A 22,293-nucleotide genomic window follows, 5' to 3' on the forward strand; every position below is an offset into this window, starting at 1 on the left:
AGATTTTACGGGGGTGGGGGGAAATCTTCAACTAGGTTGAGGTGAAAATGCAGGTTACATACTAGTGACAAATGTGCATCCTTGTAGGCAAATAATCATAAATTTCAGGCCACAAGACATTTAAAAAACCAAGGCAGAGAGGACAGCGTTTAACCTGTGTGGGGCATCTGTTCTGAAACACTTTGCCTCTGGGAATTGAATTGATACAGACTTTAAGCAGTGGGTATGGAAGAGTTGCACACTCTTGTTTATGTAAGTTTATAGTCAGCTTTTTTTCCCCCCATTCTCTGGTATACCAGTAGGGTCTCTGTACCTATGGAGATTTTTGACTGACTCTGTTTGATTCAGGTGGATGTTCTGAGAGCTCTTGGTGCTGAGATTGTGAGGACCCCAACTACTGCCAGGTTTGACTCACCTGAATCTCATGTGGGAGTAGCATGGCGACTGAAAAATGAAATCCCCAATTCCCATATCCTAGACCAGGTAAGGTCCTGAACAACTGAGGTGCATGTGTGGGATAGAGAGAAATATTGGTAATCTCCTTTTCTTGCACTCCACAGATAAAAGGGTAACAGCCCTGGATGGGAGTATATGTAGTTTGAACCTGGGATCTCTGGATCTAAAAGTGTGAATTGCCTGACCAGGTTCTTTAGCTCAGCAAAAGTAGCAGATCGCAAATGTCTATATGTGCCTTAGCCACTAGAGGGACACAAAAAGCCCAGGGTGAACTGGCTTTTCAAATTGAAGCAATTTAAATCAACAGTTTTAATCATGATTTAAATCAGCAAACCAGAAATACTGATTTAAATCATTTGTTTGAATGTTGTTTTGTAGTTGTACTTTTGAGTTCATTTCCTGAAGAAAAATTGGTAGCCATTAAAATATGTTGGTTTACAATTAAATATAGCTTTTGCACTGAACTTGGGACTTCTTTTTGCTAGCCAGGAAAATATACTATAATTGCTTAATAATTATGCATAGCTTAACGTATGGTACTTTCAGATGCTTAATTTTTACATTTTGTTTATTATGTTACAGAATGATGCATTTCTTATTTACTAGATTAACTTTTGTACCTGTGATTTGTGTCAAGCTCTATTTGGATGGAAACTGGAATTGAATTTAAAATGTGCAAAATGGCACTTAATTGTTTCTATTAGTTAAATAAAACTGCCTTAAATGTGCTGGATACATAAGAAAAATTGTAAAATATGGTTTGCATTTACAACTAACTGATTTATTAAACAAGGGAAGTATCTGTAGTTAGTGAATTGAACTGATTGTTTCTGTTCACCATATCCCTGAAGATTTTAGAAGTAGTAAATCTCATCTTCTCACACCTAGTTTTTATTCATTGATCAGAAGAGAAAAACACACTTTTCTGCCTTTTCAGCTCTGAGTCAACTTTAAAGGAATTAGTCAGTGAACTGAAGTAGTTGAATAAACTGAAATGAAGAAAATACTCTCTTTGTACCTGCAGAAGAGGCTATTGCTATCAAAAGCTGATTTAGCACTTCAAACTCTGGTTTCTGGTGCTTGCCAAGTGACTTCCACTAGTTCAGTGGTTTGACTTTCTTTAAAACTTTGGCAGCAACCATATGCGGCTCAATATTATATTTCTAATTTAATTTAAGTGATACCGATAATTATAGTCAGTTTAGGCCTTAACATAGGTTGCCATAATTTCAAATGTTTATTTTTTTTAAAAAAAGATTTAATTTAAATCTGATTTTAAATTAAAATATACACATAATTTAAATTATCTATTTTTATCCACCCTGAAAGAACCACCGTATGTTAACTTAGGTTACAGAAAGACCAAGGTAATGTTATCTGCTAGGTTGGCAATTCTGTGCATCGGAGTTATACAAAGTATACAGTTATTCTTGTCAGCAAGTATACAGTTATTCTTGTCAGTTATACAGTATTCTTGTCAGCAAGTTAAGGAAGTATGGGCTGGATGAATGCACTATAAGGTGGGTAGAATGCTGGCTAGATTGTCGGGCTCAATGGGTAGTGATCAATGGCTCCATGTCTAGTTGGCAGCCGGTATCAAGTGGAGTGCCCCAAGGGTCGGTCCTAGGGCTGGTTTTGTTCAATATCTTCATAAATGATCTGGAGGATGGTGTGGATTGCACTCTCAGCAAATTTGCGGATGATACTAAACTGGGAGGAGTGGTAGATACGCTGGAGGGGAGGGATAGGATACAGAAGGACCTAGACAAATTGGAGGATTGGGCCAAAAGAAATCTGATGAGGTTCAATAAGGATAAGTGCAGGGTCCTGCACTTAGGACGGAAGAACCCAATGCACAGCTACAGACTAGGGACCGAATGGCTAGGCAGCAGTTCTGCGGAAAAGGACCTAGGGGTGACAGTGGACGAGAAGCTGGATATGAGTCAGCAGTGTGCCCTTGTTGCCAAGAAGGCCAATGGCATTTTGGGATGTATAAGTAGGGGCATAGCGAGCAGATCGAGGGACGTGATCGTTCCCCTCTATTCGACATTGGTGAGGCCTCATCTGGAGTACTGTGTCCAGTTTTGGGCCCCACACTTCAAGAAGGATGTGGATAAATTGGAGAGAGTCCAGCGAAGGGCAACAAAAATGATTAGGGGACTGGAACACATGACTTATGAGGAGAGGCTGAGGGAGCTGGGATTGTTTAGCCTGCAGAAGAGAAGAATGAGGGGGGATTTGATTGCTGCTTTCAACTATCTGAAAGGGGGTTCCAAAGAGCATGGCTCTAGACTGTTCTCAATGGTAGCAGATGACAGAACGAGGAGTAATGGTCTCAAGTTGCAGTGGGGGAGGTTTAGATTGGATATTAGGAAAAACTTTTTCACTAAGAGGGTGGTGAAACACTGGAATGCGTTACCTAGGGAGGTGATAGAATCTCCTTCCTAAGAGGTTTTTAAGGTCAGGCTTGACAAAGCCCTGGCTGGGATGATTTAACTGGGAATTGGTCCTGCTTTGAGCAGGGGGTTGGACTAGATGACCTTCTGGGGTCCCTTCCAACCCTGATATTCTATGATTCTATGAAAGTTCAAACTTCTACAGAACATAATCCCAGAAGGAGATTGCCCTTGGCCTTCAGGGATGTTGGGACCTTAGAAGTACCTTGGCACAAAAATACCACTTACTTTAAATGGGGCAGTTGCAGGAATCTCTTCCAGGCCAAGGTAGAAAGTATTGGTAAATGGCTGAACAATTTAGAAAACTGGTGGGAGCCTATAGTGTCATTGTGAGGCTTGAACAACACTGGTCATTTTTTGACCTGCTCCTCAGACTGTGATTTTTATGAGCTGTTTCCATGGTTTCATATGTTTTCTATTGTATTTCAATGTAGTACCGCAATGCCAGTAACCCCTTGGCACACTATGACACTACAGCTGAGGAGATCCTGCAGCAGTGTGAAGGTATGCTAATTCTTCTGCTAGCACTCTTCTGAATTAACCTCTGGAGTGCTCTTCTTTTAATCACATACCCCTGTGGAAAGCAGATCAATGCTTTCAGGGGTATAGAATTGCATAGGCTCTGAGATAGTTTATGTAAAGTTTACAAAATTCAAATGAGACACACTTCTAGTTAGAAGTGTGGGTTTTTAAAAAAAACAAACTTTTGCTTTTACCTTTCTATGACTGTGACCGGCCAGGCAAAGTGATGACCCCTAGATAAAGAAGTCTGCATAGCTCAGAGGAGTTGAAGACCTAGGGCGTTTGAGTGTTCATGAATGGGAATTGGTTTTTAAAAAGGCTTGGCTCTTAGTCTAAATTGTGCATGTGGGTTTTGGTTTATCTTTTTTAATTTATTTTTAATTTAAATTTAATTAATTTAATACTAGAACTCTGTGTAAGGTCCACTTACCCTATCACAAGACTTTCCTCAGTTGATGGTGCCCTCAGGAATACGCATGGGTTAGGAACCAAGCTTTTTCGTAAGGTTATGATTATGTCACAACAATCACCACTGTCACGGAACCAGGAATTTTGCCATTTATGTGGACCCTGTTTCCGTGCGTTAACAGTACGTTAGTTCACTTGGATCTAGTCCCATTTCCAAGAGGACTAAATCAAAATGAACTAACAAACTGTCAGTGCGCACCCACAGGGTCCACAAGTTACCATGACCTGAGCATGAAATTATTTATTTTCCACTGTGACAGTGCCAGGAATTATGCATGATTTTATCATGGCACAGTTGTATTCAGACTTACCAGTAAGTTGTGTTTGGAGCCAGCAGAGGGAGCTTGCACATCAGGTTTCTTGGTCTGTGCCATAAAACCTCACGTTTAGCCTCTCAATGGGATTTCTGTATTTAAAGTAACAAAGCCCTATATTAGATTTTGATAGTGACAATGACCTGCATGTAAAGTGCAGTTATAGTCTGAGTTATATAATGAGTTTTTGTTTGTCTATACATGCTTTCCATGTCAGACTTCCTCCATTTACAAGTGCAAAGGTGGTTTTACTATCACTGAAGACGCATTCTGATTTCAGAACTCATCTTGACTCTCAATCCATCTTGTAAAATCAATGGGCCTTATTCTAATCTCACTGTCAAAGTTATAAGTCCGATGTCATTGCTTCAGTCAATGAAATCTCACCCATGTGAGATCAGAATCAGGCCCTATTTCTTGGGATGTTTTTGATTTGTAAGCATCACTTTTTATATAAATGCCCGGAAGTTAGTGAAGTGCTCTTTAAATGATATATTACCAGAAATAAAAAACAATCAGATAAAATAATTGTTGGCCAAGTCCTGATTGTTCTATTAATGCACAAAAAGAGCTAGAATAATGACAGATCAACATCTACCACCAAACATAATAAAACAAATCCACAGATGGCAAATATGACACATACACCCCTCACCCCTTCTCCAAGCCTTGAAAACATGGGTGTTGCAGCATGCCCAAAAGGCTGTCACAAAGCTGGGCCCCGTTGCACTAAACGAGGGGGAGAAGGGGGAACAAGGTCTGAAGTTAGGACTCTGAATACACCTACTGTGAGGTAAAAGGCTACTGTAAATTACCACCTTTCTGAGGGTAACTGCGCTTTCCTTGGAGGGAGTAATGCATCTTGTGCATTCCTGGTCTGCAATAGGATTTTTATCTATAATGCCAATGGATGTTTTCAAGGTGGTATTTGATTCCTTGCACTTAAAATAGGAAAAATAGACATGCTGGTGGTTGGAGCTGGCACAGGAGGCACCATCACTGGCGTTGCAAGAAAGCTGAAAGAGAAATGCCCAGATTGCCAAGTAAGTGGCAAACTAAAGCATCTTGGTAACTATTTCTAGCTGTAAGTGTCTTGCCAAGTTCCTTGTGGGACTAAGTTCCATTTTTTTGATCTTTGCTGGTGCACTGTAATCCTTACCTGCGACACATCTGCTTGGGTGGCAGTTTTGAGCTGTTCACAAAAAGCATAGGAAGCCATCTCCTTCTCTTTTCACTTGTGACCCAAGTCAGGGTTTGATTCTGAAAATTAAACCACAAATTCCATATGGCCTGTTTTGAAAAATGTTGTTCTCCCTACTATGTATATTTTGGACACCTGTTTGTATCCAAAAGATGTTTGCACTTTCTCTTCACTGACTTTACAAGGGGTAATTCTTTAGGATCACTGAATTTCTGGCCAAATGAAACTTGTCCCATGACATGCAAATCTGTGTGTCCCTCAGTAGGCCCGTATCGTTCCTGTCTCTGTTACCTTATGACTCTTTGTGCTTGCTTTTCATTTTCTGATGGAAACAAGACACTCGGTTTTAACACTAGTGCCTTGTTACACTGAGAAGACTTTCTGCTTGTTCCTGGTACAAAATGGTAAAGAGATCTGACTTCTGAGTGGGATCAGGGCAAACACTTTCCATTGAGCTAAACAAAATCTGCACAGAATGAGCTGTGCCTTTCCCCTACAATGTCCCACATCCTGACCAAGTAGGATGGGTTGCTGAAGGGTAGGAGCAACAAGACCGTTTGCAGAAGGGGACTTGCCAAAGGACAGACTGGGGGGGAAAAAGTCTTATTTCAATGACCACGGCCTGTATCTGTATGGATGGCATGACAGTTTTGTGAGGTAACAGTCCTAGCATAGCACTTTGATTTAATGGCTGTGTGTTGAAAAAACAGTGTAACGGTAGCCAAATCTGAAATCCCCTTCTCCAGATTATTGGCGTCGATCCCCTGGGCTCCATTCTTGCTGAGCCTGAAGAACTGAATAAGACTGACAAGACGACATACGAGGTGGAGGGGATTGGATATGATTTTGTCCCTACCGTGCTGGACAGATCGGTAAGTCAAGCTCCTCAATTAACCACTCCTTGCCTTCTGCTCTGAGGGGAGGGGGAGGAAATTTGAAATAGCATGGCAGCTACTGTGAGGCACACAGAGAGTGTTTCTTTGAGATTAGAGGGGTTAGGAGGCACAACGAAATCCTCTTCCCACTGTATCCCAGTAGGTAAAGCAGCCTCAGGTGAACTTCTGAGCTGGACACATTTCTCTTGCTCTTTCATAATACTGTGTGAAAACACACTGCACAGATAGCTTTTTCCCGGAACAATCCCTTTAAATAAAACCAAAAAAACCCCAACCCTCAACTTGATCTCTAGTCCAATGACATCAGGTGCCAGGTAGGACTCACTTTCCTGGCAAGTCAGCTGGGAATGGAGGAGAGTGGCCAGTTCTCCTTGTAACTTTTCCCACAGTCATTTTATTTAAAAGGTAAAGTACTTTCTACTAGTATGGGGAACACCACTAATACCACTGTAGTCTTAATTAGCGCCCCTTCCCCCCCCCCCCCCCCAAAAAAAAAAGCAGTTGCGAGATGTGAAGGCAGTTGTAAGTCTATAATTTGAAGCAGCTGAACAGCATCTCCTGAAAGGGGGATAAGATCAGCTATGTCTTTTGTCTCCTGTCCCCTGCACTCTTTTAGGTGGTGGACAAGTGGTACAAGAGCAACGATGAGGAGTCTTTTGCTTTGGCACGCATGTTAATCAGAGAGGAAGGATTATTGTGTGGTAAGAGCTGGTACTAATCCTCCAAAATTTCCTGTGAATTAGATTGCGGCATTGTGTAAATCACTTAACCTGTCAAAGGGAAACCTTTGTCAGTGTTGGGATTAGGGCTCCAGAGTTCTTTTCTCTAGCCCTGAGCTCGACCCACCTCGCTCTGATCTTATCCTCCTGTTTCACAAGTGGCTTCCACGTGTCGTGGTCTTGACTGTGTGATCTGGGTGTTGACAGGTGGCAGCTCCGGCAGCGCAATGTCCATTGCTGTGAAGGCTGCCAAGGATTTAACGGAGGGTCAGCGCTGTGTTGTCATCTTGCCCGACTCCGTCAGGAACTACATGTAAGAAACTGCCCTGTTCTCTTTCTGCTTTGAGCCTGCTGCCTTCACAGAGGGTGGGGCATTCATACAGAGTTTAGCCAAGCTTTTCCACAGCGTCTGTTGGTTTTTGGTTCCCAACTTGAGGCCTCCAGCAGGAGCCTGGTTTACAGAAGGTGGGAACTCAGCGAAAATCTGGTGCCTTTAATGTAGCTCAGATTGGGCATCCAAAAATCATTGGTCACTTTGGAAAAGTTTGAGTCCTGCGTTTCTTTAACCATTTTAAATTGGATCTCTTCTGGAACTTTTCAAGGAATGGTTGTCCTCTACTATCTCTGCCTTGTGCTATGAATTGAAGAGAATACTACTGTAGTAACAACACATGCCAGGATGGTGCAGGGTGAGGTGGGGTGGGGAGGAGGGGACACAGTTTTACACTTGCTCTAAGTCCTGTGGTTAAATTCACTTGACCCCACACTTAAAATACAGCTTTACTCTGTGACACTGTTCAGTTCCCCATTTTGTAGCATGGGAGCACAAAACTGTAAATGTATTTAATTTAATACCTTCCAGCACTTCTACTCCATTACAAGTGGTCTCATTATTTGGTTGTGCCATTTCCTTTTTTCTTTTTACAAATATTCTACCCACATATCCCTTTGCCATAAAGAACGACTGACTCAGTGCTATTATATGTTTGTAACTATACCGCTATCTGTGCTGGGGATGTAACTATGTGCCATTGTATGTACTATCAACACCAGTGTAACCTGCGGGGGAGCTCATGACTTCTTTGCTTTCTTGATGGTTTCCAGGTCCAAGTTTTTGAATGACAAATGGATGACCCAGAAAGGGTTCATGAAAGAAGAAGATGACATTATTAACAAACCTTGGTAAGGCAGTCCTGTTCATTTGAGTTTTGTGAGCCTATTGCAATGGGATGGGCAACGCTAAATTGCACTGTAGCTTGCCGTGTTTCCTTGTCTGTTTGAATTGATCCTCTGTACATTTGGGGATATGGTGATGGCTACTTAAATCAGTAGAAATATTTTTAGTTATTCACTTCGAGAAAGCTTAGATTCTTTTGACTTGGTGACAACTTCAATTCTTAAATGAATGAAAACTTTTTAAACTCTTCCCTCAGCCCAGTTATTCTTGATGTTTTAATGCCTCATTGATGTTTATGGTGTCATCTACTATTCATTAGGCAGGTTGAGATGCATATATGCTTTTGGGGGGCAGGGAACTGTCTTTTTCTTTTGTTTGTGCAGCACCTTATACAATGGGGCCCTGGTCCATGACTAGCACTCCTAGGCACTGCAGGAACAAAAATAATAATCCTTTGTCAAGTACAGTGAAATGGACATTGTCAGCTTGACATCTAATCAGTATCAAAACAGTTAAAAGAAGTTTGGGGGTACTTAACTGCCCTAAGGCCCATGCTAGACTTCATGGTTTTCCATCTTTAAACAAATCCCTGCCTGTCTCTCCTGTTGCTGCTGGAAGACCCACACACAAACACGAGGGGGAAAGTTTGCAAACAGTCTGTACAGAGAACACTGACTGGACCCAGAGTGAGCAAATTGGAAAAATACCTTCTAAGGTCTTCATTTGTGTTGTAATGCCCAGAAGCCCCAGGTAGGATTCGAACTCTGCTGTGGTACATGCTGTACTAACAGAATAAGAGACACATTCTGTTTTTACAGTTATTTAGATGGTTAGCAGTTTGTGGCAGGGACTGTCTACTGTGTGTGTGTGCCGTGCCATGTACAGTAAGCCTCTGACCTTGGCTGGGGCCTCTTGACATTACTGTATGATAAATGATGGATGTTTAGTTTTGAGCCAAGATGCAACCCGTGGTTGTACCAGACAGTTGGATGAAATGGAGGTTGAGGGTAATGCTGATAAGAGCACATGGCTCCACAAACTATCTAGGTGTCTCACTAAATGGCTTCGAGTCCATTAAAATGTTCTTTTCCTTTTTTGTAAATCAAGATCCAAATAACCAACTGGAGGTATCTGTAATCTCTGCTGGCCATTTGCCATGCAAGGATAGGAATCAAATAAGATGGAAAAGGGACACGGTTGTAATTGTTTCCCTTCCTGAGTCCTGAAGACCCAAGTGAGCCTTTCTGCTGGTAGTGAGGGGAAATCCTGTAAGGTATTTTAGGACCTGGCGGTTTCAGAATGATCAGACGAGTTGCTGTAAAAACTATGTTTTGTCCACAGGTGGTGGCACCTCAAAGTTCAGGAATTAAGTCTCTCTGCCCCCCTGACAGTGCTTCCGGGCGTCACCTGTGAAAAGACCATTGAAATCCTCCGAGAGAAGGGATTTGACCAGGCACCAGTTGTTGATGAATGTGGGTATGTTCAGATATCAATATCTTCCTCCCTTCCCTCCCCCTCCAAAACAAACCTGTAAGTCAAGTTTCTATTTCTTATTTACTGTTTACACACAGTAAATGAGAAGTGTGTCTTCTGTCATTTAATTCTCCAGCATCTCCTGCAGGGTCAGCAAGAGTTCAGAAATGTCATATTACATACCACACAGCTTTCAGATTTAAAATGCTGTCCTGTCAGGACTACCCTGCTCTTGGCCTAATAGGTCTCTAGATACCATGACCTTATATTTGAAATGTCTCTGTCTATAATGAAGAAGTCCCTCCATTTTTGTCTGGGGGATCGCTGTGGACTCCTGGTGAGGAATAGATCAAAGCAAAACCTCTCATTTAATAAAACGGAGGGTGAACCACCACCTTTGCAGGGTTGGGTGTTCTCCGTAGATTCTTCATGGCATTTTGCTGCAGTGAAAACTGGAAAGTGGTCGCTAACCTGGGCCTAAAGAAATTTTAAAAATCTCAGTCCTTGAGGCCACATCCAACATCTTCATTCCCTCAGCCTCCATTGGTGAGCCTGCTGAATGGCAGAAAGCTGAATGCTGATCTTTAGTGGGCTGGGGGGGAGGCCGGCAGAGACTATTTAAATCTGCAGGTTCACTTAAACTACATGCAATCATGGTCAGACAACTGAGTGATTAGATAGACAGTAGAGGAAACCACAAGTTCACCCAAACCTTCTGTTACTAGCTAGGAGCTCTGAGTCATTGCTACGGTGTCCATCAGCCTTGTCATTTGGAATCCCCCTGAATTTAGTGTGTGCCAGCACACGCCACAGTTCAGTGGGAAGGACCCAAAACTATTAGCCCCACTTTCATTTTGGCTCTGGGAGCTGAGCACAGCCAGGTAGGAGGGAGGTCAGTAAAATGGCTAATTACAGCAAAAGTAGGGAAGACTCCCATTTTAAGTGTAATCCAGCCAGGACATTCACACCCAAACCCAGGACTTTCCCAGAAAACCGGCATGTCTGATCACCCAAGTTTTGAGCCTCCTTGCAGAGCAGGAAATAAATTGGTTAGTCTCTAAGGTGCCACAAGTACTCCTTTTCTTCTTGCAGAGCAGAGTTCACTTGGGGGATATCGACACAGCAGCAAGCCTCCCAGCTCAGGTCGACAGACTAGGGCTTGTGCTACCAAGCTGAAAATAGCTGTGTAGACCCTGGAGCTTAGGCTCTGAAGCCCACCCTCTTCCCTGAGCCTCCGAGCCCAAGCTGCGCTGTCTGCACAGCTATTTATTACTGCAGACGCACGAGCCTGCGTCTGTCGAGGTGGGCTTGGAGCAGGCTGCCACTCACTGTGGAGGCACGCCCTTGGTGGCTCTGTCTGCAGTGAGGGTGCGGAGATGAGGGAGAGCTGCATGGTCTGCCTCCCCGCGGCGTGGGGGACAGGGTTTTGGAACCTGGGCTGTAGCCCCAGCAGGAACATCTGCATGGCCATTCCTAGCCCCACAAGCCTGAGTCAACTGATCCAGGCTCTGAGCCTCAGAGCTGTTGGTTTTTCTTTGCTCTGTAGACACCCTCAGAATCTGAGAACACCTCTGGAAATGGTTATCTACACCATTAAGCCAGTTGAACTGACTTTTGGCCATCCCTCTGAGGAAAGCCTGCTGAGCGTGCGGTTCACTTGTTTCTAGAAAACCCTGGGTGTCTGCCATTGTTTGACCATGCCTCCTCTTTTCAGTGTGATTTTGGGAATGGTTACCCTTGGGAACATGCTTTCTTCGTTACTTGCTGGGAAAGTTCAGCCATCAGATCATGTCGGCAAAGTAATCTACAAGCAATTCAGACAGGTAAACCTGCTCTGTCATCTACTTTATTGTTAAAGTATTGTTGTAGGTATCTGAGCATTACAGTGGCATCAGCTAGCGTAAGATTTGAAGCGGGGCCATACAGAATCTTCTGTTTGAGAATGTGCCACTATGCATGCAGACCTGGGTTTGGATCTCATTTTAGACTCTAAACTCAGCCTGGGGTCATTGAAAGGCTCCCAGACTTGAGTTGGTTTATGGTGCTACATCAGACCATTGAACCCTAGTGAGTTTGATGGGGACTTTTTTCTTGTCATTGGGATTTCTTTTCCTCCCCCCCTCCCCCCCCCGCACGCGCACACACACAAATCTGAATGTAAAACTGAGTGGTGTGAGCCTCCATGGGAAGAAATCATTGAACTTCAAACAGCTCTTTTGTGTAAATTCCAATGGCAGTTGAAACCAGCAAGTGCTCGCTTTGCAACAAAGACTGGAATTGTCACAAGCTGATGGCTGATTAGTTCTGACTGCCATCAAAGTGCATAAAGCATTATGCCAGGCAAGTCTACCTGGCAGTCGATGTGCCATATTTATCGTACAGTAAATGGGGATAATGGTACTGAGCTCCCGTGTAAAGCACTTGGAGATCTACTGATGATAAGCACTACAAGAGCTAGGTGATATCATTAATTGGGGAGCTTATGACACTCAAAATAAATAGTAGGATATTATGTTTTGTGACATAGCTTTCTTCAGGCTTTAGATTCAATATTATATTTAGTAGTAAATAATTAGATCCATAATGGATCTTAATTATTAATATTTAAAATTCTGGAGAAGGAATTGTATTCCGCTATATCTCATTATATTCTTATGTATAATCTACTGGCTGCTTGTTTTATAGCTTGGGAGAAGGAGGAGCGCTAGTGCTTTACAGACAAAATGAAAGAAAAATATTTTTTTTCTCCCTAGACATCAAATCAAACATCAGGTGAAACTCTGGTGTGTAACATAACTATTTTAGTTCCTGTCATCCCTCGCTTTGCTGGTCCCTATGTTGCTCGTGCCTGTATGGTGTATTCATTGTTGTATCTGTAATAGTCAGTTCTTTGTGCCTCTCCTCCCATTTTCTCCTGAAATACGCTGATTGAACACCCTTCTTTCCCCAGCTCCCTCCCCTGGTATCTGCCACTGCTAATATGCTGGCACAAATACAGTTCTCTGTTTAAAAAAAAAAATCTGAATTGTTATTATTAATTGTGTTATTGTAGTACCCAAGAGCCCTAGTTGTGAACCAGGACCCCATTGTGCTAGGTGCTCTACAGACCCAGAATAAAAATAGTCCCTGCCCCAGGGAGCTTACAGTCTAAGTATATAAAAAAAAAAAGAATTCTAGATGTTTGCTTTTTTTTTAATTTGGAATTAAAAAGTTTTATTTAATTTTACAACTAATTTGGAATCTGTGTCAGTGAAATGGGGAAAAACTTAAGAGTCCTCATTGTCCCAAAGATGGTGTAAAGTATTGTTTGAAGGAAGAGAGCTTTAAGGCACACTTCAAATAAAATGGATATGTTTGGTGTGACTGGAAGGCAAAGTGAAAATAAGGAAACTTCTCTCATGTATGAGAGTCACAATAATTTTCTTACCAACTGGTCACCTTAGATTTGAAGAAGAATTACTGTTTTGATTTAAAATGACCAGCTATGCATTTAGTCTCCTGAAGCCATGAAACATTAGAGTCACAAAATAACCTATTCAAAAACAGGTACTTCAGATTACCGAATAGAGAGGATGGGCCATCCTTGTGAAAAAGGCACAAGACTTTGAATCAGGGAATCTGAGTGTTGTTGGGATTAACAGCAGATCCTAAAGTACGCTGGGCATTATGCAGGTGTATAGGAAAAAACAGCTGCCTTGAAGAGCTACCAAACTAAAAAGGCCAAAACAGACACAGTGGGGAAAGTGAGACTTGACAATCAAAGCAATCATTGGGATTGGCTGCGTGTTGCTAGTTTTTCTGTAGTTTTTTAAAACTCTTTGGAGTAGAAAAGTAGGCTGAGGAGGAATATCAGGAGCATATGTTAGCAGGAGCAATAACATTTTATAGGGGGTGGATATACCACAGAGGGTAGCTTGAGTGAAGGTGGTAGCGGAGGGAGTGTGATGGAGAGAAGAGACCAGAGCAATAACCAGCTTCCTGAATGACCTTGGGCAAGTTGCTTAGCCTCTCCTGAGCATTCGTTTTCCCCATTTGTAAAATAGGGAAACAATAATCCTTCCTCACGGGAATGGTGTCCATCTTAAATTCCTGAGTGTCTGTAAAGTGTTTGGAGAACGTCAAGTTGCTAGTAGCCCAAAGTATATAAATGAATATGAACAGGAAATAGAAAAGAGATGTTAAACCTCAACAATTTCCTTTTATATATTTTGAAAATGAGCCTCTATTCTTGCACCCAAGCTTTTTGCATGAGTAAGTCTGGATGCTCGAGGGTTTGTATGTTCTCAGGCTCGTTTTTGCTTGCACAAATCTGGCAGCAACACCACTTATCTGATTTGTGTGTACACAGTTTTTTTAACCTGAGGCTCTTTACTGGAACAAGCTTTTATTTTGCTGTAAGCTAATCTTTTCTGTAAATAAAACTTTCCTAACTGATGGGAAGTCACAAGGCATCTGTAATTATCATGGCCCAGGAGCTGTATCCTGCGAAATAATGACTGGTCTGAGGCATTAGTTGGCATCCTTATGCATTGCCTTGTGTCACTAATACCAACAGGTCATTCCTCCCTGAGAAATTTCCCACATTAAGGTAGTTGTTACTGTGCCAACTGAGAAGGGGAGAAATAAAATTTTTAGTGGGAGATGCATTTTCTGTTTCAGTCTGTTTCAGTCCCACACTGAGCTCCTTGCAGGATAAAGGCTGTACTCCAGGGGTAGGCAACTTACGGCACCCGAGCTGATTTTCAGTGGCACTCACACTGCCCAGGTCCTGGCCACTGGTCCGGGGGGCTCTGCATTTTAATTTCATTTTAAATGAAGCTTCTTAAACATTTTAAAAACCTTATTTACTTTATATACAACAGTAGTTTACTTATATAATATGGACTTGTAGAGAGAGACCTTCTAAAAACGTTAAAATGTATTACTGGCACGCAAAACCTTAAATGAGAGTGAATAAATGAAGACTCGGCACACCACTTCCGAAAGGCTGCCGACCCCTGCTGTATTCTATAGAAGGCAAGTTCATCTGTGGTGTAACTTCACAGAAGTGTCCTTATAGGGTGACCAGATGTCCCGATATTTTGGGCTTTTCTTTATTACACACACACTCACACCCCAATTTTTCATACTTGCTGTCTGGTCACCCTCCGTCCTTATAAAAGGTACAGCTGATAGCCCGTATTACTTTTTGGATGGAAAATCACCCAGCTAATATACCAGATTTGTTTTCAGATTGATGGGAGCACATAGATAATACCAAAACATGATTGTTCATGGAATGCTATTTTTTGCTTTCTTTTGGGGGGAGGGATAGCTCAGTGGTTTGAGCATTGGCCTGCTAAACCCAGGGTTGTGAGTTCAATCCTTGAGGGGGCCATTTAGGGATCTGGGGCAAAAATTGGGGATTGGTCCTGCTTTGAGCACGGGGTTGGACTAGATGATCTCCTGAGGTCCCTTCCAACCCTGATATTCTATGATTCTATGAAATACCCAACAAATGAGATTAGCCTGTAGGGCCAAATTTTCAAATGTATTAGGCACTTAATTCCCTTGGCAATTAGGGTGGCTGAATACCTTTAAAAAAATCTGGTCTTTAGTGCTTTATTGTTCTGTGTTGCTAAAGAAAAGCCTAACAATAGTTTAAGCAGGTTCATTGAATTCTTGATTCTGAGTTCTTTGTTTGTTTGCTCCCGAGTAATATGTTAGCTCGGGTTTGGGTTTTTTTGTTTTTGGTTTTTTTTAATGGCTTTTCTCGCTGCTACCCTCCCCAAAACCTCCTTTTTCCAAATCAACTGACCGTCTGATTTCCCACCCTCTCACTTCCATTCCCTCCAGAGTCGTACAGGTGAGTATAGTCTTATGTTTACATAACATCATTGTTTCATTACACACATGGAGCACTGATTTTTACCTCTTAGTTTTTTTAAAAAAAATCTTTCTTGTCTTTAGAGTGTGTGGGTGTGTGTGAAAATGAAAATTTCAGGTGCTACATCCCCTGGATTTTTTTTTTCTTTTTGTCCAGCTTTTTTCCAAGACCCACAGCATTTAACAAACCCCAAGAACTCAGTGGGATGTGGATTCATTAAGTAGTAGTTGTACTGTACTGCACTTTAAACATGAACGATGCTTTACAAGTGCTAATTCTTATAATTTTAACGGTCTCTAGGATGGACGGGGGCGCTGTTGAACTTTTATGTTATTACAGGACACTTTGCTTTTAAGTTTGGTAACTTTCTCTCTTTAGATTCATCTGAAAGACAGCTTGGGGAAACTTTCTCATATCCTGGAAATAGACCACTTTGCTCTAGTTGTACATGAACAGATTCAGTGTGAGTATAACATAACACTCCTTGTGAAAGGTAGTGTAGTGTGTGTGTGTGTGTATATGTGTGTGTGTGTGTATAATAAAAACCAGTACCAAATGACACGGTGAGCTGTTATGTATGAGGCATTATATATTGTGTGGCAAAAGTTGGGTAAACCAAAGGCCCCAATCATCTTACCCTTGTAGATATTCCTGTATAACATCATTACTAACATTGGATCACGAGAATGATGAAATGATTAGAAACATTCTTTACGGTGAGACTCAAGAAGCTCAGTCTGCTTAGCTTAACAAAGAGTAAGTTAAGGGGTGACTTAATCACAATCTGTAAGTATCCACATGCGGAACAGAAATTAGATAAGAGGGCTCTACCAGCTAGTAGACAAAGGTATAACAAGTTCCAGTAGTTGAAAGTTGAAGCTAGACAAATTCAGTCTAGGGAAAAAGTGCACATTATAACAGGGAGGGTAATTAACTGTTGGACAAACTTACCAAGAGTTGTGGTAGAACTCGCATCACTGGAAATTCTTAAATCAAGAGTGGATGTTTTCCTAGAACATTGCTCTAGTTCAAACAGGAATTAATTCAAGGAAGTCCTGTGGCCTGTGTTATTCAGAAGGTTAGACTACATGATCACAATGGTCCCTTCTGGCTTTATAGTTTAAGAATCTATGAGCATTGTGACAATGCACTGCTTTGCATTGAGAAAATGTTTTTCTGATTGACCTCTAGCTTTTTTTGTGGGTTCTTAAAGTTACTGTAGAACACATCGTAGCATCAGAGTCATTCAAATTGTTCTTTCCATTGTGCATTACCTTGCATTTTTCTATACAGAATTTCACCTGTTAGTGTGTTACCCATTTGTTTCCTTTGTTAGATCCCTCTGAAGTGACTCTCAAGCCCCTGTAGACTTCACTAAGCTAAACAGTTGTCTTTTGCAAATGTTGCCTCTTCACTGTTCAACCCATTTCCAGATCATTCAAATAATGCGAAGTATTAAGTCTCCTAGTACAGCAACGTGAGGCACTACATTGCTAACATCTTCCATGTTGAAAACACAATTTATTCCAAACTCTTATCTCTCAGCTAGTTCTTAATCCATGACATAAATTTACCTCTCTTCCCATGACTATTTAGTTTCCTTTGCAACCTTATGAGGAAATTTAGCAAAGGCTTTCATTTCAGTAATTCCTAGAGTGCTGTCAATAAGAATGGCAGCTCACCTCCATCTGAATGTACAATCGGTTGGGTAGGTTGGCTTAACCAGACCTGCAGGCCTCTAGTATTTTGGAGTCATAGTTGGCTTCTAGTTTTAGGCAGCAGTAGATAAAAATTGAGTATGTGTGTTTGGTTTGAGCCTTGCAAAGTAGGAAAAATCTTCTTGTGTTTTTCTGTAGATCTCAGTGACGGCTCCTCCAGTAAGAGACAGATGGTGTTTGGCGTTGTTACAGCCATTGACTTGCTTAACTTTGTGACTGCACGGGAGCGGGAAAGAAGGGCCACCTAAGTTCAAGGACCACTCTGTTTGCAACATCTTCCATGGCATTTTACAATCTCTAGAAAGAATCACGTCTCTCTTTCTCTCTTTTCCTTTGCTAGAATGTTCTGTCTCATGTTTTTATTTTTAGAATGTTAAAAACAACACAGCTGGAATCATCCCGACTACTGTGATGTAACAGCACATCTAAGTGTTGCAGAGCTTTTCAGGATTGTTAGCTCTCAGCCTCCTGAAATTGGTTGACCTGGATAGCATTTATATAAAAAACAAATGTTAGACCTCACTGATTTTAAGTCTAAAACACTGTTAACACTTAATTGAAGGTAATAAAGTGAACAGCCAAGCCATTTTGTTGGAAGCTGAGGCTAGAGCAATCTAGGAAGACTGCCTATGAGACTGTGTGTTGTTCATTAACATAGAATAAGTCAAAGACTGTGGATTTGGTGACAATATGGGTATGCCTTACCTAGTAAAACATTTCTGTATCTTTTCACAATGCGATGGTTAACTTGAAACAGGGTTGAGGTAAATCCTGGACTCCAACTCTAGGGTTTACCTCCAGCAGCTGTTTTGAGTCAGAGCTATCACTTGCCTTGTCTTGACTGAAATATGGCAATGAGATAGCTAACACAAGCAAGTGGTCTTACTATAAAAGCCACACCTTTTTATTAGTGAAGACACAGCTCCTATCATTTATTTTTGCCTGGCTGAATAAGCACATGTGTAAACGACAATAAATCAAAATCAGATCAAGCTCTTTAAAGAGCGAATTCTTAGCGGTTATGGCATGTTTGATGCATGACAAGAAGGCAGACCTTTCCCCTGAAAACTTTTATCTAAGACTGACCTACCTTGAACTGAAGTTCTTACGCCTACACCTGGGTTATACAACGTCATTCTTTCCCGGCAGGAGCAAGGCGAGGCCCTGTAAGATCCTTTCATAGCAGCCCCCTGGCTCCTCAAGTGCTTCTGAACTCTAGATGTTACTGCAGGGAAGAAACACTAGCTTCTGTGATGTATAACAAAACATAAACACAACTACGACAAAATCCTACCCTTACTTAGACATATATAATGGACTACAGGCAGTAGGGCTGCATATGTCTGAGAGAGGACAGAATTTGGCCCATAACATTTAACTAGTGTACTGAATACACTGTGACCAAACTTACCAGTGCCCCACTGCAGTGGCATTGTCTGAGCCAGTCACAGTGGAGGGGATGCTGTGCAGTTAGCTAGGTGTAACTGTATGGATTTCTTTTAGCTACAGAGGCTTCTGGTCTCTCATTTGTATCTGACTTGCATTAGTTTAGTGTTGCCCTTTCTCAAACTGTTCAGTCCCCCTAACCCTGTACTCTGGCTAATAGCAGCTCTCGGCCACTCTGCAGTGGTTTACATGATAACTCTACAGTTATGGGGGGCAGGGGGAGAATCTACTTCCTATCTCTATTATGACTGCTGTGATCCTCCTCTGATAAGTTATTTGCCACAATAAAGCTCTCTGCAGCACAGAGTTGCTGTTTCGGCTTCTCACTCCCTTTAGCTGTAGCAGAAAAATTCTACAGTTTACACAAAAAGCCAGACAAAAACTCCCAAAGAAACTGCAGCTGTCAATCAACTAAAAGAGGGATTTTTATATATATATATATATGTATGTATGTATATAATGAAAATACAGCTGGGTGGGGTTCACCCATCTGTATTTTCATTTCCCTCCTTCTTTTGATCTCTGCAGGTCAGCAGGTCTCTTAGCCCCACAAATGCTGTCACATTTGCTTTGCAGTTTGAAAATCTGCAGCCCCTGCCTCCCAATTTAGTTTTGAACACAAACTGTAAACAAAAGTATTAGTTATTCTGGGGACAGTAGCCTTGCTGGCCTGGAGAGGAGAGAAATTAATGTGTAATGGGAGATGAGAGTTAAGACTGGCTTTGGAGGTTTCTTTACCTTCTGTAGCATGACAGTCTCTATTTTGTTTTGTAACTGCTTCTCTTTACTCTTAAAAGTTGAATATTAAAAAATTTCATCATAATAACAACTTCAGGCTGCTTCATGTTAACTCTTTAATGTCATGTCCATGGCTACTAAAGGCTTCTGCCTTTGGCCTCTAAGTTTGTTCAACCCAGGGTATGATTACCTCAACACCAGAAGTCCCCTGAAGTTACTGTTATAACAAAGTTGCTTGGCGCCAGTGAGCAGCTTAGATAGCATTAAAGAAATGCTCCCTTCCACTTGATCCTGGACTGATTTAAGTAATTATCTATCGATGGAACAGTACCATTCGGAGGGAATCTAATAGACCGTTGCATCTGGCAGAATCGTCCCAGTCCTGAAATGACTTGGAGAAAAAGTAATCAAATGCAGCGGTCTGTTCAAAACTCCCTGTGTATTCTTTGGCAGCGGTTCTCAAACTGTGGGTCGGGATTGCCTAAAAATCTCTGTATTTACTGTGCTGTGAAGACCAAATAAGGCTGGCAGAGAAGTGTGTGTGTGAGAGAGAAACTCAAGTCTTATGTCCAAAGCTTGAGTAGAACTGTTTTTACTGGTGGGTGTGTGTGGGTGTGTATGCACCCTCCATATTATCTAGATTTTTGTGAACTGATGCTGGCTACCTTACTTAAAACTACTTTACATAGGGATATTTGTTGAAATGTTGCATTGCATTTGTATGTCTTCTCTTTAAATTTCAACCCTTTTGGTTTACTAGTGACTCTGTAAAAACATTAGAGTTTTCTTATATGAAGGCAATTTTTCAACTAAATCTGTGGAATTCATCTTTGCAAGGTTTGCTAGTAACTTCATGTGTCAGATAAGGATTTAGAGAGAGCTTTAAAGTTCTTTTTCCAATCATGCCATTTCTGTGGCTGACTCCAGAATTCCATGTATGTAGTGTAATTGCAGCCGTGTCGGTCCCAGGATATTAGACAGACAAGGTGGTGAGGTAATATCTTGTATTGGACCAACTTCTGTCGATAGAGACAAGCTTTTGAGCTACACAGATCTTCCTGTAGCTTCAAAGCTTCTGGTCCAATAAAAGACACTGTCTCTCTCACCTTGTCTCTCCAGAATTCCATGTAATTCAATTAATTGCTCCTGTTGGACAGACGTAATCTTCACAGAGTTCACCACTGGGTGCTGTCTTAACCTATAGATTGCAATACTGAGCTTCATGCAGCAAGTAATACACTGTTTTAAATAACGTTAGCCATTGCAGACTTCATTCAGCGCTCTTTCTTAGTGTTTAATGTCAACATTTAAGCTACTCTACGGTGATTAAGGGAAGTCTTTTATGTTTTAAAGGGAAAATATTCAATACAATGTGCTGAATTTATTGCACAAAAGTTCAATGTACATTATAAAGAGTTCAATAAAAGCTACTTGAGTGACTTAAAATGGATGGGTATATTTTTAATTTTGCTGTTGGCAGTCCAAGTTGAAAGTACCTTTGACTATAGACCTGTTGAGTGAAATTTTCAACAGTCAGAAGGCACCACCCAGTTCCAATTGGTTGACTGTAACTTTATCTGCCCTTTTTATCTCTCTGGAAGGAGCTGGGGATATGTGAGGATCCTGGCAGAGAGCCATGTTTTTGTCTGACCTATGTTTCATAACAAAACACATGCAACGGTAAAGATGCAAAACTTAAACACACAAAAGGCAAATGCTAACGTGTTTACAGCAGCATTTACTTACCCACATTGCAAGCCTGTATTGATTACTAATTAGACTGATATTTGCATACATGAATAAATAGGAACAATACGGATCAGTTAGCATTGCTATGAGAACTTGGTGTCTTTTTTGGTTGTACAGTAAACTCATAATGTTAATGATTCATTAACAAAACTTTTAGTTTTTAATTTTCTTTCTTTTTTTAATAAAAAATAAGCTGCCGGGGAGAGGGGAAACGCTATCTGCATTGTTATGAAACTACTTGTTTGTGTGTGTTGCATAGTTACAGTGCCTCAGTTAATTGCTCATCTTAAACCAGAGTAGAAATGATTTATTTGCCATGCACTAAAGTAAACATTTAATCTCCTTGCAAAAAATTAAGTTATAATTTGCACAGCAACAGCTCTTCATTGCAGACTAGCTACATGTGACGTTTGCAAGCTCGAGTCTTTTAGACCTATGTGTATGAAGATTTTCCTTTTTTTTAAAGCAGAGAAATTATATTTAGAATGCCCCCCCAGCCCCCATCAATAATAGCTGGACAGATTTTTTTTCTTCCAAACCTCCATTTTTGGTATCAATCAGAAGATTAGATTGTGTCCTATTTTTTCCCCTTTCTTTTTCTTTTTGGAATGTTTCAGCCCAATGGGAGAATTTTGCAAGAAAGGAGTGACTGTAGCACACTGATAATTGAAGTCACAGTGCAACATCTGCTCTAACGTTTTGTGACTTAATGTTTTTTTAAGTTTGTCTTTTGAGGTGTTGATCAGTGACCCAGTCTAAAAGTCATTCTTGGACAGGAGGTCCTGGATTGCTCAGTGGATGGGTAATACAACACGAAGACACCCTGAATAGCGCCTAGATTACTGGTTGAAATATAGCCCACCTATGCAACGATTGCAAATAACTTCTATCAAATATGTTTGGTAGCATATAGAAAATGAATTCTGATCATTTCAGTCCAATATCTAGTAGACAGGTGTTGCTTGCAAACCCGCTATTGCAATGATGGAGGGCTAGTGGTGGCCACAGCAGAGAACAATGGCTAACGGGGCATGGAGGAACAAGGCAGTCTTAGCCATAGGCTAAAGCTGTCTGCCTACAGTGCCACTTTCAGT

At 41.3% G+C, this 22,293-nt stretch overlaps 1 protein-coding gene across 4 annotated transcripts in view; it reads left to right on the plus strand.

Moving 5' to 3' along the window:
• LOC140917174 (cystathionine beta-synthase) overlaps positions 1-20,896 on the plus strand; it is a 54,065-nt gene extending 33,169 nt beyond the window's left edge. For all 4 annotated transcript variants that reach the window (XM_073359410.1, XM_073359426.2, XM_073359402.2 and 1 more), the window contains 11 exons: positions 349-483; positions 3,347-3,416; positions 5,168-5,259; positions 6,164-6,289; positions 6,930-7,014; positions 7,240-7,345; positions 8,137-8,214; positions 9,551-9,685; positions 11,397-11,505; positions 15,927-16,011; positions 17,405-20,896. In XM_073359410.1, the coding sequence (XP_073215511.1) occupies positions 349-483; positions 3,347-3,416; positions 5,168-5,259; positions 6,164-6,289; positions 6,930-7,014; positions 7,240-7,345; positions 8,137-8,214; positions 9,551-9,685; positions 11,397-11,505; positions 15,927-16,011; positions 17,405-17,514 (1,131 nt within the window). In that variant the 3' untranslated portion in view covers positions 17,515-20,896. The remainder of the gene's footprint in view (positions 1-348; positions 484-3,346; positions 3,417-5,167; positions 5,260-6,163; positions 6,290-6,929; positions 7,015-7,239; positions 7,346-8,136; positions 8,215-9,550; positions 9,686-11,396; positions 11,506-15,926; positions 16,012-17,404) is intronic.
• The last annotated feature ends 1,397 nt before the right edge of the window (positions 20,897-22,293 follow it).

This window comes from Lepidochelys kempii, chromosome 1, assembly GCF_965140285.1.
Source record: "Lepidochelys kempii isolate rLepKem1 chromosome 1, rLepKem1.hap1, whole genome shotgun sequence".
Lineage (NCBI taxonomy): Eukaryota > Metazoa > Chordata > Testudines > Cheloniidae > Lepidochelys > Lepidochelys kempii.